This window comes from Schistosoma haematobium, chromosome 4 (assembly GCF_000699445.3).
Source record: "Schistosoma haematobium chromosome 4, whole genome shotgun sequence".
NCBI lineage: Eukaryota > Metazoa > Platyhelminthes > Trematoda > Strigeidida > Schistosomatidae > Schistosoma > Schistosoma haematobium.
In genome coordinates, this window is record NC_067199.1 from 42,361,450 (window position 1) to 42,380,699 (window position 19,250).

Here is a 19,250-nt window from a genome sequence, read left to right on the forward strand (position 1 = left end):
CAATCAGTATTTTTCATTAGTGTTCAAATGAATAAACAAGACTAGTAAATAATGCGAAATCAGCTGGGGGTACGCGAAGAGGTGTGTTGCTTGACGAGTCATTACCACTAAATATTACTATTATTAACACAAGGAAATTAGTCGTTTACAATATTAGAGCATTTGCATAAGATGCTGATTTATTGTTAGAGATCAATCAGTGAGTGTGAATCAACAATTCGATAACTAAGATATCAGAAACTACACAGGGGCAGTTGATCTGCCTAAACCACAGTATGGATTGAGCACTGATATTTATGAGATTGATCTGGATTGCATATTATGTACCAGTTGAACGGTTGAACAATTAATCACACAATTTGGAATTATCACGATGAGAAACTAGCCATAAAGAATGTCAAATCAGTCGGAATAACAGTGTTGATTGTGACAGAACATGAAACCATAAGATATTTAATCTGAAAGACAGTAAAGGAGGATATCGAGAAACTCGTTGAATTGCCAAGTCAATTAATTCTGAGCAGTGCTTTTTGAAAGGAAATAGGTTGCTTTTTGGGCTGTCTAATCTATGTATTTTTGGATAATTTAAATACATGTGTAATATTATACATTGAATGACCACTCCTAACGTCTTGTAAACTGGTCGCTTAGAACACTTCTGGTCTACTGAGCAAATCATGATTACTATTATTCCAACTGATGCTGTGAGTTGTATTGCTATAGTTATCGTCAAGCAGTCAGTTATTAACGAGCTTCACCGATCATCATAAAAGAGCAAACATTGAGAAGTGTTTGGTTTGAATCCGAATACCTTGTAGCTCCCATACATGTAGAATTCTGTTTCCGTTACGTTTCCTACTTTAAGTTTGTTTTTATACCGAACTGACAGTGTAAGTTTTTTTCTACATGAGTAATGACTTGTTGAGGGATTTATAAATTTCGTTTTATGTGTTACCGTTTAAAAAATTACAAATACCATTTAAACTGAGTAGAAGTGATAGAGATTTATTACGATAACTTTCTTATTTTACACCATGGCCGTATTGTCATGCGATGTATGGAAAGTTGACATCCTGGACTATCTACTTACAGCGTCACTTTGGGACCCTGTTCAACCTATGATGAGACTCGTGTTTGGATGGCTAAATTGATGAGTGAACGAAGACAAGCCTAAACCGAATACTATATACTAGTGTCGTGGACGAGACTCAGGTGGGGATAACCAATTTACTATTTAATACAAACTTACAGAATATCTTTGTAAAATACGAGGACCATACAAGAAATGCTTCATTCACAAATCTTCCATCCATTTTTCTTTACATTCTGTCTGATTCTTCCAATTCACAATTCCTTTATATTACCCTTCCTGTTTTCTTAAATTCGATGTTCTCAGTCTCCTGTTGCCAGCCATTCAACTTCTGATTGTTGCTACATAAAACTCGTCTGCCGACATAAGTGAAGTACACCACACTAGAACAGACCGACTATCTAATAGTAGTAACTCTTCTAATTGAGCGCCACATCCACTTTTAAGCTGTTCTAGTAACACCCAGGCTTGATCTACAAAGCAACTTGAACACGAGAGAAATGGCGCGAGATTTGGAAGAAACGCCTAACTCCAAAGGTTCGTTCATATACAGAAAATCCAGTGTTTTTATAGTATTTTAGATTGTGGTGGACCAGACGATATATAAACGCAAAAAGTATCAACAAAGTTAATAAAAAGCAATAGTAATATTAATATATATCAGTTAAATGTTACAAATACAATAAAAATGGGACTTTACTTAAGTTCACTCAAAATGATGCGTGTTCGGCTTTAATCTGGTACAATAAATCCACAATTATAGATGCTTGGTAATTCCAAACGTATCGATGAACTCCCCAGTGGTGTAATCCAAAGTAAGGTATGGTGTATTCGCTCTCACAATCTATGAATGTAAATAATATTTGTTTTAGATCTCAGTTAACTCAATCTCGAATGAAAATAGAACGAGGAATGTGAGAGAAGCAGTGTATTTGTTAGCCAGCAACGGTATGTCACTCTATGTTAGAATCACAACGGAAAAAGTGTTCAAGGTCATTTATTAAAACAACAGGTACAATCATTTAATGATAAATGTACATGCGGTGAGAAATTGACAAATACAAATAATATTAAAAACTATTTACAAAATAAGCTTGTCAGACCTATCTCCACAAGATATCCTTGGGTTTCCGGAAAATTCTGGAATGCTACTGAACATAGTAGCAGTATGAGTAATCGTCCAATCAGAAACTCGACATGTGACGTCTCACGTTCTAGATGTTTCTGGCAAAACGTCTAGTGAACGCTGATTGGATATGATACTGCTCAGTGTTTTTAGAGCCTTTCTTGGCTTAATTTTGAGAAGTTTTCTGGATCTCCCCAACAGATAATAATAGAATTTTAAGTCATTTCGTCAGTACATAAGCCTTTTTAGTATAGCAACCATTATTTGCTTACTTTTCTTAATGCTAAACATTTGTAACTCATTTGAAGTAATGGTGACTCTTCATAGAACATCTCACCTGGAGACATCTAACACTGTTATATCCCGGTGAAGATTAAATTACAAGTAACTCCCGATGCCTATTAATGGACTAATATTCTATAAATATTCTTATTGTAAAACTATTGAATAACTAGATTATGTATATTTATATTCCTCTTATTATAAGCTTTATTTTGACCTATATTTTATTATTGTACGATTTACGATTCTTAAGCTATGCTCAGTCTATTAATTACTGTCCCCCTCGTTCACAGCCACTTTTGGGCTTATTTGTGTATACATGTTATTTTCTATTTTATGGCACGTTGTGGTCTGTCTGATTGATATATAAACCGAGTATGTCTGAAATAAACGACTCGATTCGATTCGATTCATATTACAGAAACTGGTATTGTGTTCTGGACTCAAGTGGAAGGGTTAGGAGGACATAGGACCAATCAGGACGCAAAACTGCTCATACCGGTTGAACGTCATTGGTTTGGCATAGTGCGAAATTGTATAAGTCGTATTCTGACTGGTCGATAAGTCGCGTGACAGAAAGCCAGACATCAAGGTCATAACAAACACCTTGATTGTGATTCGCATTTAAGGGAATATTCGGTATGACGGAATTCGTGTGTTTGAAATCATCGTGTGAACTAAACTTCTGCAGCTTGTCTCAATATGTTGATTTTACTGAATGTGCTATGCTCAACAAGAAAATAAACGATCTAACACTCATTTTAATCACGATTAAAATACGACATCAATCAACATCCATATTAAAATCTAAATTCTGAAATTGAATTTATAGGTAATTCAGTGCCACTGTGTACTGACTATATTGGTAAATTTTGAAGTCAACATATGAATACCACGAACAAATGAGGTTACGTACTAATCAAGGGGTAAGGAAGAAAATAATTTATGGGTCAGATAATAGTCCAATCGGCAAATATGAAGAAAAGCGACAAACACAAAGGTCATAATAATAGAGTTGTAATGGGTTCTGCATTAGGCCATCTCTTGGCTGATTGTTTCATGGCCAATCTGGAAAATTCGGTAATTCAACCAATAATTGAGAGATTTCATTTATATAAGAGCTATGTGGATGATACTTTTTTATTTATGAAGACGACATGGACCTCAATGAAATCTTGAATATTTTCAATAATTATCATCCATCAATTCAATTTACCTTAGAAGCAGAAGCAAACAATCGGTTTTATTTTCTTGATGTCCGTTTAAAAAGAATCCTTGATGGTTTTTTTTACAGAGATCTGTATATAGAAAACCTACCTGGAATAGACAATACACTAATTTCCATAGTTGGGTCCCATTGAATAGAAAGAGGAACTTAATTCACTCCTTATTCTCTAGGATCAAGCGAATCTGTTCCAATGACACAATAGATGAGGAACAATTTCATCTTAGACAGACCCTCATCAGAAATGGTTACCCACCTAGATTAGTCGATAGCAACTTAACACCTAGACTTCATCAGGAAAAGGCATTGACGGTACAGAAGAAAACTGTTTATGAACATAGAATTTCAAGGAGACACGGCTGCTGAAATCTTAAATAAACGGATTTCAAAATCGTTGAATAAAACATTCTACGCAGCTAAGCTCTGAATTGTTTTCTCTAGCCGACCTTACCATACGGGGATGTGTTATGGATAAACTTCCGCTTTGTGCCACATCAATGTGTATCTATAAATTTACTTGCTCATATGGGGCATGTTACATAGGCCGCACAAAGCAATCACTGTTCAGACGCGTCTCGGAACACTATCCAGTTTGTCTCTTAAAAGGAGAATGTAAAACAATTACTAGTTCGATACAGGAGCATTTTAATAACTGTGGATACATTATTATTGGTCGAAGTACCGAATTTTCCAGATTGGCTATGAAACAATCAGCCAAGAGAGGGCCTAATGGAGAGCTATAATATTTGAATTATAGTACGAACTAAGAATCCCAGAAATAACGCAATTGAATCAAGAACTACGACACAACCACAAACGAATGTATTGTATTCGGAATTCAAAATCGAGTATTCAACAAGTTCAAAGGTATTGTAAAATGTGATCGATAGACGAACCCACCAATAATAAAGTGAAACGCCCACCACCACATTAACTCCCTTTGACCTTGTACTACTGTATCTCTTTATTAAGCAATCACAGTTTGATGTTCATTGTAAAACAATATTTGCTTTGTTGACTCATTTTTCCTATTCTCTGGCTACTGTTCGGTATGTTATTTGTCTGTTTTTCCCCTGTATTAATAGACCGTACTGTTTGTTTGTACACTGACGATGTTAATTTATGTTCTAGAAACAGATAAAGTTTATCTAGCCAAATAGCTTGCTTGTTCTGACTTTGGCCAAACCAAGACTCTGTATTCGACGGTCTAGGGAATAGCTCAGAATTAAACTTGTAGAAAATTGCTTCCTACAGGTATCATTAGTTCGTTCAAACACCACATCCGCCACAGCTTAAATTGGAGTCTAGGTGTTTGTAATCAATTGTACGTCTTCTTCTCAAATTCATCCTGAGTCTGTCTGACATTGTATTGGATAAGGATTCTGTATTATCTAGAATATGCTCATTAGCATTAGAATTAACAATCGAAATTGGAACTGACTCACCTGGTTCCTGAAATTGTATTTGATCAACATGTCGACTGTGTGTACTTAAGTCATCGATGTCTAGAATTCGCACCATCGATTTTCCGACATTCTTCAGAACAATACCCGTAGATGGTCGAATATCATTTCCTCGATAGTATGTAACTTCTGCAGACTCCAAACATCTCATATTCGACCGAAGAATTCTTCCTTTCAATAGCTTCGCTGGAGTCTCCTTCGTCACCGAATGTCTGGCATTTCTATATTGCAATAGAAAGGTATCTACTCCTCTCTCCAGCTCATTAAATGTTGAGGGGGCTATAGAATCAATAGCAGTCTTTAATGTCCTAACAAAATTCTCTGCCTGACCATTAGAACACGGATGTCTGGGAGCAGTAAATAGATGTTTGCACCCTATACCGTTCAACCAGGTAGTGACTGCATCTGCAGCAAAATGTGAGCCATTATCAAACACCAACACCATGGGAACCTCTTCTCGACTAAACACTTTTCTCAATGCTTGTATTGTGAAATTAGAATTTGGTAAAGTTGTGAAAAAAACTTCAGGCCACTTTGAAAAAGAATCAATGACTACTAATGCTTAGTATTTACCAAGAAATGGTCCACAATAGCCAGCATGAATCCTCTGCCAGGCCTCAGACGATACTGGCCATGGCACCCATTTCGAAGGATGATTTTTCAACTGATGACATTTCTCACAATTGTTTGCCGTACGACATATATCTGCATTTATCTCTGGCCACCAGCATGTGAGCCTTGCCAAGGACGTCATTTTCTCAACACCTAAATGACCACCATGAAGATCTTCAAGAACAGATTTACGCAATGAAGGAGGAATGACAACACGATCATTTAAACACAGAATACCATCAGGAGTAGTAGATAGCTCATCCCGCTTTGAAAAATAGGTAGGAAATCTATGTTTCAAATTAGCAGTCCAGCCTTTCCGTCTAGCGCTGAGTGTACATCCAAAATATCTACGAGTTTCTCTAATGAGGTCTGAACGTCTCACTGGTAAAGGTTGCACTAACAAACAGTCCGAAGTATTAATAGGTCTATCTTGTAATGACTATCGAGAAATGTAGTCAACATGTTGAATTTGTTTGGCACTTCTGTGCTGAACCGTATAGTCATATGCAATCAAAGCAATACTCCATCGTTGAACCATAGCAGCTGAGGAACGTGCTAGGGATTTTTCAGTATGATAAATAAACTTTAAAGCTTCATGATCTGTAACAATAGTAAATTTCTTTCCGAATAAATACTTATGAAGTCTTTTAACAGTCCAAAACACAGCTAATGCTTCTCGCTGAGTCTGTGAATAACCTTGTTCAGTAACAGTAAGTTTGCGTGAAACACAAATAACTGGTCTACCTTCCTGTTCCAAAACTGTACCAATTCCCACAGGTGATGCATCAGTAATAAGCACATAATGTACATTAGGGGAGTACGTTCGAAGAACAGCATCACTTTGAAGAAACTTCAGTAGACTTCGTAAGCATGACTCTTGTTCCTCACTCCATTTGAATGAATTGGATGTTAAAATATTAAATAAGCAATTTGCACGACAAGAAAAATTAGGAATTAAACGGGAATAGTATTGAAGAGCATACACTAGTGAACGTAATTCCGTAAGATTTTTCCGAGACGGTGCATCTGTCAGTGGAGCTAGTCGTTTCATATCTGGTCTAAAACCATTACCATCAACTAGGTATCCAAGGCATTCAAAACTAGATACACAAAATGAACACTTATTTGGATTCACTGTAATATTCTTCTCAATTAAACGACGCAATAAAGCAATAAGTCTCTGGTCATGAACTACCTTATTAGAACCATGAACAATGAGATCATCTTGATAAACTTCAACACCTTCAAGATCACTAACTACTTTATTCATAACTTCCTGAAATATGGCTGGAGAACAACTTAGACCAAATGGAAGGAAATTGTATTTGAACAGACCAAAATGAATGTTAATTGTCGTCAAAATAGATGAAGATTGATCTAAATGGATTTGAAGATAAGCATCTTTTAGGTCAACCTTCGGGAACACTTTGGAACCATGAAGTCGATTTAGAATATCTTCAGTCTCTACCGTCGTGCACGTTTGCTTCAACAAACAGGAGTTCAGAGTTAATCTATAGTCGCCACAAATTCTAGGGGTCTTGCCGTCCGACTTCAGTGGCGTAACGATAGGAGTACTCCATGCTGAAGACTGAATCGGTTCAATTATGCCTTTCGCACACAAATCGTTTAATGTCTTATATACTGCTTCTCGAAGACCATGAGGAATTATTCGTCTTTTAAAAAAGACTGGATCACCCTGTAGTTGGAGTTTTATAGGCTTAATTTTCACACCTCCACTGCACTTAGCACACATAGCTATCAAATCTCTAAGTAAAGTATCAGAATTTTCTTTGGAAGCTAGGAAAGACAACTCCACCTTAAGCCTTTTCAAATTCTTTAAACCCAAAATTGACAGTCCTGTTTCGCTAACTAAAAATTCACAAGGTATGTATGAGGAATTATCATCTCTTATTAGCAATTCACAACGTCCTCGTATGGGCAGTCTGTGTCCAGTAATCCCCAATATTGATACTTCAGTGGGTCGTACCACAACGTTAGGATCTAAAGACTTCAAGTTCTTGAATGAAATAATGGACTCTGTACTGTCTGTGTCCACAATAAAGTCATGAAATGAACCAAGCGATGCATATAGTCGCTTTTGAATATGAGCATTACCTTTCGAAATAGTAGACAAAGATACATGATCACTAGATTTAAATTACAAGATTTAGTACTACTTGAAGCAAAATGGACAGTAGCTTTGCATACTGACTGAATGTGTCCTACCTTACCACATTTAAAACATTTAGCATTACGAAATGCACATGAATTACGAGAATGAAACTTTCCACATGATAAACTTCACCTCACCTTTGTGATTTGCTTTGTAATTCTTTGTCGAAACACCTTTCATATTTACACGAGAATAGGAATCACTGTTAAACGAACTCAAGTTTGATTGACCCTGAGATTGTACTTCATCATGACGATTAAGCAAAGTATTAGAAATCTTCATCGACTGGATATCAAGTTCATTCACTGCCTCGTAGTTTATACACGTAGTTCTAGCATCTTGAAAGGGATAGTTTGGCATTCTTAACAGTTCTCTTTCCCAACCCGGTATGTTAATTCCTGTAATTAATCGATCTCTCAGTTGCACATGAAGTTGATCACCGAAATTACACTTGCCAGCTTGGTTCTGCAATTCAAGGATGAAAACCCTAACCTTTTGATCATTTTGACGAATCATCTTATGAAATTTTGCCTTTTCATGGCATTCAAAACTAGTGCACCTCACATCATTTAATAAAAGTTCCTTAAGAGTTGCATAAGGAAGTGAGATAGGTTTTTCTGGATATGCCAAAGTTTTTAATAAGCTGTACGCTTCTCTCCCAATGAATGTCAGGAAATGTGCCACAATTTTATCACCTTTAACACCTTTCTTAGTCATGCTCCAGATTTCAAAACTTTCCAAATAATCCTCAAAAGCTTCCGAAGTTGAATGAATATCTAACTGTTCCATCGAAGGCTCCATCACGACGCCAGTATAATATTTGAATAATAGTACGAACTAAGAATCCCAGAAATAACGCAACTGAATAAAGAACTACGACATAACCACAAACGAATGTATTGTATTCGGAATTCAAAATCGAGCATTCAACAAGCAAAAAGGTATCATTACGACGTTCAAACACCACAAGAACCCATTACAACTCTATTATTATGACCTTTGTGTTTGTCGCTTTTCTTCATATTTGCCGATTGGACTATTATCTGACCCATAAATTATTTTCTTCCTTACCCCTTGATTAGTACGTAACCTCATTTGTTCGTGGTATTCATATGTTGACTTCAAAATTTACCAATATAGTCAGTACACAGTGGCACTGAATTACCTATAAATTCAATTTCAGAATTTAGATTTTAATATGGATGTTGATTGATGTCGTATTTTAATCGTGATTAAAATGAGTGTTAGATCGTTTATTTTCTTGTTGAGCATAGCACATTCAGTAAAATCAACATATTGAGACAAGCTGCAGAAGTTTAGTTCACACGATGATTTCAAACACACGAATTCCGTCATACCGAATATTCCCTTAAATGCGAATCACAATCAAGGTGTTTGTTATGACCTTGATGTCTGGCTTTCTGTCACGCGACTTATCGACCAGTCAGAATACGACTTATACAATTTCGCACTATGCCAAACCAATGACGTTCAACCGGTATGAGCAGTTTTGCGTCCTGATTGGTCCTATGTCCTCCTAACCCTTCCACTTGAGTCCAGAACACAATACCAGTTTCTGTAATATGAATCGAATCGAATCGAATCGTTTATTTCAGACATACTCGGTTTATATATCAATCAGACAGACCACAACGTGCCATAAAATAGAAAATAACATGTATACACAAATAAGCCCAAAAGTGGCTGTGAACGAGGGGGACAGTAATTAATAGACTGAGCATAGCTTAAGAATCGTAAATCGTACAATAATAAAATATAGGTCAAAATAAAGCTTATAATAAGAGGAATATAAATATACATAATCTAGTTATTCAATAGTTTTACAATAAGAATATTTATAGAATATTAGTCCATTAATAGGCATCGGGAGTTACTTGTAATTTAATCTTCACCGGGATATAACAGTGTTAGATGTCTCCAGGTGAGATGTTCTATGAAGAGTCACCATTACTTCAAATGAGTTACAAATGTTTAGCATTAAGAAAAGTAAGCAAATAATGGTTGCTATACTAAAAAGGCTTATGTACTGACGAAATGACTTAAAATTCTATTATTATCTGTTGGGGAGATCCAGAAAACTTCTCAAAATTAAGCCAAGAAAGGCTCTAAAAACACTGAGCAGTATCATATCCAATCAGCGTTCACTAGACGTTTTGCCAGAAACATCTAGAACGTGAGACGTCACATGTCGAGTTTCTGATTGGACGATTACTCATACTGCTACTATGTTCAGTAGCATTCCAGAATTTTCCGGAAACCCAAGGATATCTTGTGGAGATAGGTCTGACAAGCTTATTTTGTAAATAGTTTTTAATATTATTTGTATTTGTCAATTTCTCACCGCATGTACATTTATCATTAAATGATTGTACCTGTTGTTTTAATAAATGACCTTGAACACTTTTTCCGTTGTGATTCTAACATAGAGTGACATACCGTTGCTGGCTAACAAATACACTGCTTCTCTCACATTCCTCGTTCTATTTTCATTCGAGATTGAGTTAACTGAGATCTAAAACAAATATTATTTACATTCATAGATTGTGAGAGCGAATACACCATACCTTACTTTGGATTACACCACTGGGGAGTTCATCGATACGTTTGGAATTACCAAGCATCTATAATTGTGGATTTATTGTACCAGATTAAAGCCGAACACGCATCATTTTGAGTGAACTTAAGTAAAGTCCCATTTTTATTGTATTTGTAACATTTAACTGATATATATTAATATTACTATTGCTTTTTATTAACTTTGTTGATACTTTTTGCGTTTATATATCGTCTGGTCCACCACAATCTAAAATACTATAAAAACACTGGATTTTCTGTATATGAACGAACCTTTGGAGTTAGGCGTTTCTTCCAAATCTCGCGCCATTTCTCTCGTGTTCAAGTTGCTTTGTAGATCAAGCCTGGGTGTTACTAGAACAGCTTAAAAAGTGGATGTGGCGCTCAATTAGAAGAGTTACTACTATTAGATAGTCGGTCTGTTCTAGTGTGGTGTACTTCACTTATGTCGGCAGACGAGTTTTATGTAGCAACAATCAGAAGTTGAATGGCTGGCAACAGGAGACTGAGAACATCGAATTTAAGAAAACAGGAAGGGTAATATAAAGGAATTGTGAATTGGAAGAATCAGACAGAATGTAAAGAAAAATGGATGGAAGATTTGTGAATGAAGCATTTCTTGTATGGTCCTCGTATTTTACAAAGATATTCTGTAAGTTTGTATTAAATAGTAAATTGGTTATCCCCACCTGAGTCTCGTCCACGACACTAGTATATAGTATTCGGTTTAGGCTTGTCTTCGTTCACTCATCAATTTAGCCATCCAAACACGAGTCTCATCATAGGTTGAACAGGGTCCCAAAGTGACGCTGTAAGTAGATAGTCCAGGATGTCAACTTTCCATACATCGCATGACAATACGGCCATGGTGTAAAATAAGAAAGTTATCGTAATAAATCTCTATCACTTCTACTCAGTTTAAATGGTATTTGTAATTTTTTAAACGGTAACACATAAAACGAAATTTATAAATCCCTCAACAAGTCATTACTCATGTAGAAAAAAACTTACACTGTCAGTTCGGTATAAAAACAAACTTAAAGTAGGAAACGTAACGGAAACAGAATTCTACATGTATGGGAGCTACAAGGTATTCGGATTCAAACCAAACACTTCTCAATGTTTGCTCTTTTATGATGATCGGTGAAGCTCGTTAATAACTGACTGCTTGACGATAACTATAGCAATACAACTCACAGCATCAGTTGGAATAATAGTAATCATGATTTGCTCAGTAGACCAGAAGTGTTCTAAGCGACCAGTTTACAAGACGTTAGGAGTGGTCATTCAATGTATAATATTACACATGTATTTAAATTATCCAAAAATACATAGATTAGACAGCCCAAAAAGCAACCTATTTCCTTTCAAAAAGCACTGCTCAGAATTAATTGACTTGGCAATTCAACGAGTTTCTCGATATCCTCCTTTACTGTCTTTCAGATTAAATATCTTATGGTTTCATGTTCTGTCACAATCAACACTGTTATTCCGACTGATTTGACATTCTTTATGGCTAGTTTCTCATCGTGATAATTCCAAATTGTGTGATTAATTGTTCAACCGTTCAACTGGTACATAATATGCAATCCAGATCAATCTCATAAATATCAGTGCTCAATCCATACTGTGGTTTAGGCAGATCAACTGCCCCTGTGTAGTTTCTGATATCTTAGTTATCGAATTGTTGATTCACACTCACTGATTGATCTCTAACAATAAATCAGCATCTTATGCAAATGCTCTAATATTGTAAACGACTAATTTCCTTGTGTTAATAATAGTAATATTTAGTGGTAATGACTCGTCAAGCAACACACCTCTTCGCGTACCCCCCAGCTGATTTCGCATTATTTACTAGTCTTGTTTATTCATTTGAACACTAATGAAAAATACTGATTGAACTGATAGATTTCAATATGCGGAAATAGGCAATAGATGAACATGTAGTGTCAGTCATCATGTTAAGCCCATATACTTTATTCTAACTTTCGGACAGCCCAATCTATTCATTCTACTTGAGTCATATTTTGACCTTGTCAATTATTCGCTTATCAATCTTGACTGTTTTTTTATATGAGCGCATATTTGTGTACACTTCATATCCCATGTTTGTAGTTTATTTTGTCTGCCTATAAATATTGAGTAACGCCTGGCTAAAAATGAGTTTGCTTACCAGCTATCTCCCCTGCGCGTCATTTTGCTTTGTTCTATTGCATTCACTTTACATACAAAATATATGTATTCAAAGGTCATTCTCGTTAATTGACTTATCTAAATTCCGTTATTGACTAACGTGATTTAAGTTGATGATTGTATACGAGGATAGGTGATAACAAACATTCTTACAATCTAAATGGAGTCAGATCCACGGGCCACTAAAAACACTTGAATTTAGTGAAAGAACAAACTCCATCTTTTATTCCATTACGTGTCTATAAACTTCCATGTATGTGTTCTGTTTTTATCCCTTTGAATATGCACAGTTGAAAAAAAGGATGGAACTTTCTTCATACAAAAATTACATACATATGACATTTCACAGCAGCATACCTTCTTGCTACTGGTCAATGCCGGGTGAAGTTCCATATGCAAATGTAAAACAAACAGGTAGAAACACACGAAAGTTTGAAAAACGTTTCTCATCTCAACTGATAATATTGAAAATGTTATTCTACTGATCACCAATATTTGGAAAGAAATAAAAAAACAATAAAAATAGAAACAAATAGATTTCACAATACAAACAATTATTTAGTAAATAAAACAAGTCTACATAGACAAGCTATGAGGAAGATTTATAATAATAATAATAATAACAATAACAATAATAGTAATACAATATTTGTAATGGGTGGAGTTCAGTTGATTTTTCATTAACTTATTTATTGAGCATGTCTCGTCTTGGAATTTCTTTGTCTGTTGTCTATACAATAATTAGTGGATTGATCGGTTTACCGATTGATATGTACTTGGAGGTTGAGGGAAGACAGAAATACTAATAATATCAATCATAGGTATTTTACAGTGACGTGTAAACGAGGTGAATGTCTGAGAAAGTGAACGAAAGAGAGGAAGGAAGGGTTATTTCAAAAATCAAAGAATCTTTTGCGTCTTTGTATCTGTGTGTGAGAGAGAAATAGCAATTGGAAGACAGAACTACGAGTGCATGATGGACAACATATAAACAGTTTGCACAACCATGATGAATTTCCAGCAAACACGTTCACTGTGTTGTTTACATTTTTGTAAGAGAAATACAAGGCGGTTGAAAGGAATACCTCAGTAATAGTAATAATAATAATAATAGTGATATTGTATCAGGAAATTCTATTCTGTTGTAAATAATTCATTAAATCCATATAATCTCGATGTATCCCATAAGGATGTAGATGATACAGCATATATTCATAGAGATACATCTCTTCAGGTCTAATATAATGAAATGAGACAGCATAATCACTGCAACAATCGAATCCCTGATTTCAATCAAATGGGGAGAATAAAAGTCAATGTAATGATGATGACGATAATAATAACAATAATATAACAATAATGTGGGGAGATACAGTTACAATGTGAGGTCAGCAAAGTTTGTTGAGTAACTGCACACTGAATAATAAATAGGTCAGCAGAACATGATTATGCGACAATAATCTTACAATCACGAGCAACCCTCTCTAAACATTTCTACGCTACATGTGCACCTCTCATCTAGTATATGCTTGATTGTGATAGCGTTACAACAAACACAGTTAGCATTGAGCTCCAAAAGCATGTCGCGATGTTTTCTTTTAAAACTGTTGTTTTTACTTCAGAGTTATATTATTAATGTGTTTAATTTACTCAACCTCCTTCCACAAGCACCACATAAATGTATCTTCTTTAACACTACTCATTTACGTAACTGTTAACTAATATTTGTGACGTGAAATTTCGTGCCAAACTTCAATGTCGCCATCTCAAACCTCAGTGAATCAGTTATCAGACCATCTCTGTTACAAATTAGTGAGAGTGTAGGGAATTTTTCAAAAGTGATCTTTAACGATATTACACTCATTATTCTCGACTTCTGTTATTTCTTCGTTTGGTTTCTGTTGTCACCACCAAACAGTACGTTACAATACGTTATCCATCTACTCGTCTACCTTCTGTGTTACATAATACTACTCAGATAAATCCATCTAAAACATATATATATAATGGGGACAACGTTGAAATTTGAATTATCATAATATCATTTTAGTATCTGAAGTATTCAGTAGCATTCATGACATAATGTGTGATAATGTTATGTATGGTAGGGGAAGAAGAATAATCATTGCTTTCAGAAACTAGTGTTTTGTCTGATTCTCACTCATTTGTATAGTTTAATATAGACTTGAGTGAGCATTGGAAATTATCCTGTACATAATTGATGCTGAAACTCTTGTTACATTTTCGCCAACCATAACCCTTTCCGTGGATAGCATATTTAAGTGTAGATATGTTTATTAGTAAAACTCACTGTATCTATTCTGTGGTAATTGTACTTTAGGTACCATTCTGGGTAGCCGTTTGTGTCTTTTGTAAGCATATGTGATGGAGAGAACGGATGAAAGCATTCACGTCCTTCTGCATCTAGACTATCAATTACTGAAACATTTGTAGCTTCAGCACAAGATCCTGTAATCAATGGAGGGAAAAGAAGATGTATCGAATAAGATTAGCATTGAATTGTTTCTTTTATTGTTCTCGAATTTGCAGTATGTCAAAACACATAAAATGAAGTCAACGAATAATAGTCTTTCCAGTAAGTTCTAATCAGGTTCTACGCTTTTGGGTGGTCCAGAAAACTCGTAAAAGCCAGGAAATGCTCAGGAAACACTAAGTAGCATTTCATCCAATCACTGTTCACTAGAAGTTCCTTCACGTCAATGCAGTCGAGAGAAACGTTTTACAAGGTACCAGCACGCAGAATTATGGTAATGACAGCAACAAACCATCATCCTCACACTGGTTATGTGGCGTTTGGCGTTCTAAAGGTTTTGTCCTTCTAGAAATCATCGATGTACTATGTGTTCTAGAAAAGGGCACAAAGTAAGTCATTGCAAAACCTGGAAACGCCGTTAACAGACAGTGTGCTCTAAAAGATTCAAGCCACGAACAGCTAAAGTAACGGTGGCTTTTCACAAAGCCAGCTCACATAACCGTAGAAAGTATGTTTGTCTCAAGATTAGTGGGTATGATGCCCACTTACAGTTAGACGCAGTCTCCGATATAACACTTATAAGCAGGAGAACGTGGGAGAAAAATATTGGGAGACCGCGAATATATTCAATTCATCAACCAGCACAAAGTGCATCCGGGGAATTCTAAACATTTTTGTGAGATTCATTGCGAAGTCACAGTCAAAGAGTTTACGGAGAAGGGAGTAATATTTTTGACAGAACGACCACCACTCGATTTATTGGGGCTTGACTGGATAGAAATGTTGAAGTTTTAAAACCGTCCCATAAACTCAATCTGTAACAACGTCAGTACGTCGAAAGTTGAAGAGAAAACTCAGTGAAAGCATTATTAAAACGACATAAAATGGTATTTAGTGATGGTCTTGAAGAATGTAGTAAATTTAAAGCTGCTCTTACTCTTCGAAATGAATCAAAACCAGTGTTTTGACCTAAGAGACCTGTACCATATGCTGCCTTCCCACTGGATGAACAAGAGCCACAACGACTTCAGAAATTCGGTGTCATTGAACAAGTGAATTTCTCAGAATATTGGTAGTAAAGAAAACTACTGGCAGCGTCTGTTTATATGGCGATTACTCAACTGGGCGAAATAAAGCCCTAGAAACTCATCAGTATCCCTTACCCCTACCTGAAGATCTTTTTGCTAAACTGAATGGAGGTAAGCTCTCTGCAAAGTTGGACTTATCAGAAGCGTATTTTCAAATTCCTTTTGCTAATGAGTGTAAAAATCTGCTCACCGAAAACACACACAAGGGTCTATTCCGGCATAATCGACTACCCTTCGGAGTCAAGACTTCCACATCCATATTTCAGCAACCAATGGATAATATGCTACAGGATGTTCCAGGTGTTGCAGCTCATCTGGATGATGTAATAATTATGAGAGTGGATAGAATAGACTTGGAAAAGAAGCTCGATCAGGTGCTGTCACGATTAGTCGAATATGGAATTTGACTCCGTGTGGAGAAATGTAACTATTGCATGCAAAATGTACGCCTCCCTGGATTTGTAATCGACAAAGATGACAAAAGACCAGATCCAGAGAATACCTAGGCAGTGAAAATTATGCCTGGACCGACGGATGTCCTCACACTACGATTCTTTTTGGGACTAGTTAGTCATTATAGAACTTTTATTCCTAACCTTCATCACTTACGTGCCTCCTTAAATAACCTTCTGACGGAGAATGTAAAATGGGATCGGTCCGCAACTTGCCAAGCTGCTTTTGAGGAAGTCAAGAAAATACTATTCTAGGATCTGTTGCTCACCCATTACGATCCATCCTTACCCATCGTAGTAGCATCAGATGCTTCAAACTAAGGGATTGGAGCAATTATGTTTGGTGATAGAATCGTTATTCCAAAAAACATTACACCACAAGGTTCTGAGACAATTCCGCTACAGTCATACCGGCATCAATAAGATGAAAGCGTTGGCTCGAAGCTATGCTTACTGGCCTACAATGGATGAAGATATCGAAACCAGATGCTGCAATTGTTCGTCGTGCCTGCAAACAGCTGGAAGTCCAAATAAATATGAACCGCAACAATGGGAAAAACTTAAAAGTACTTGAGAGAGGCTGCACGCAGTTCTTGCCGGCCCAATACGAGGGAGAATTCTTCTAGTCATAATGGACACACTCACAAAATAGCCACAGATCCGAACTGTTTAGCTGCTTTGGAGTTCCGGAGACTTTAGTGACCGATAATGGCTCACAATCCACTGCAGAATCACTCAAGCACTTCTGCAACATTAATGGAATTGTGCATATGCGCTCTCCACTCTATCACCCTCAATCAAATGGACAGGTAGAGCACTTCGTGGACACATTTAAAAGAGCACTACTGAAAGCTAAGGGCAAAAGGTAGAAGTCAGGTAATTAAGAAATTCCTAGCACATTATAGAACTACGTCAAACCCCATTGTTCCAGATGGGAATTCCCTTGCTGAAGCAATGTTTGGGAGAAGAATCCGAACTATATTCAACGCCATGTTGTCACCTAAACCAATAGATGGACGCAGATAAAATCAGAATATCCGGAGTTTTAACGTGGGTGATAAAGTGCTCGTCAAGTCATACATTGGGGAAAATCGTTGGCAACCGTGAGTCATTGAGAAGAGAATAGGAAATGTTTTATACAAAGTACTTGGGACTTTCGGAACGTGGATTAGACACATTGATCAAATATACAGAGAAAACAGAACACTAAACACGGTATATAGTCGAGTGAGTCTTCTGGGAGAGATAATTACAGATGCTCCAATGGCAAGAACCTCAACAGACACTCATAGACGCTGGATACTAAGAAAATCCGAACGTCGCAGAAAACCAGTTATCAAGCTGCAAGTAGACCAGATAAAAAGTATTATATTTCGAAAAAAGGGGAGGCGTTGAGGAGATACAGAAAATTCCTCGAAATTAAGCCAAGAAAGGCTCTGAAAACACTGAGAAGCATCATATCCAATCAGCGTTCACTAGACGTTTTGCCAGAAACATCTAGAACGTGAGACGTCACATGTCGAGTTTCTGATTGGATGATTACTCATACTGCTACTATGTTCAGTAGCATTCCAGAATTTTCCAGAAACCCAAGAATATCTAAAATAATATAAAAACACTGGATTTTCTGTACATAAACAAACCTCTTGAGTAAAGTACTTCTCGTTTGTTTTGCTTCTTTTCTCTCGTGTTCAGATCGCTGTGTAGTTCTAGCTTGAGAGTTACGAGAATAGCTTAGGAACCGAATATAGCGTTTAATTAACACGACTTATCATACGCTTATACATCGTGCAAATTATAGATGCAAAAGCAATGCATGGGATCTTACAGTGATTAGTAGAACAAAACAGAATTGTTAGTTGATAAATACATATCAACTATGTACTACCAACTCCAATTATTGTGTCAACTGTAATTGTCAGAATGATAATGAGAATAGATATAGATGTCATAGTGTAAGACAACCGATGGAAACCCAACTGGAAGCAAATAACTGTTGCGTCCCACTATAAAGCTACTCTATACTGAGCACCTAGACTTCATCCAAAAATCGAATTTAATGTCTTCAGGATTTCACAAACCGTTCAGACTAATCCAAATGCACTAGGCCGTTTCCATGTCATATTCAACGATATCAATTATTATTCAAATCAGTTGTTGCATAGTCATAATACAATCACGTCACACGCAAAATTAGTATGTATACCTACCAAGTTTCACATCTTCAGCGAATGCATGTTTATTACTTTGACAAACGGCATTATTTTCCAAACCATTAGCGATATTCAAAAGACCAGCTCGAGATAGCACATATCCTCCACCACCGGACATATATCCTTGTTTAACAAATGGCTATTTTGCAAAGAAGAAGAATGTGAAGGAAATAGAAGAATATCATGGATTAAGGAGAGTGAAAGTAACAATTTAGACGCATTATTTGTAATAACAAGTATT

General features: G+C 36.2%; 1 protein-coding gene across 2 annotated transcripts in view; it reads right to left on the bottom strand.

Annotated features, from left to right (window-relative positions):
* Positions 1-8,906: 8,906 nt before the first annotated feature.
* Positions 8,907-19,250, bottom strand: part of C1GALT1_6 (Core 1 synthase, glycoprotein-N-acetylgalactosamine 3-beta-galactosyltransferase, 1) — a 42,874-nt gene continuing 32,530 nt past the window's right edge. For both annotated transcript variants that reach the window (XM_051216472.1, XM_051216473.1), the window contains 3 exons: positions 19,007-19,148; positions 15,074-15,231; positions 8,907-14,045 (listed from right to left, as the gene is read on the bottom strand). In XM_051216472.1, coding sequence (XP_051067063.1) covers positions 13,887-14,045; positions 15,074-15,231; positions 19,007-19,148 — 459 coding nt within the window. In that variant the 3' untranslated portion in view covers positions 8,907-13,886. The remainder of the gene's footprint in view (positions 14,046-15,073; positions 15,232-19,006; positions 19,149-19,250) is intronic.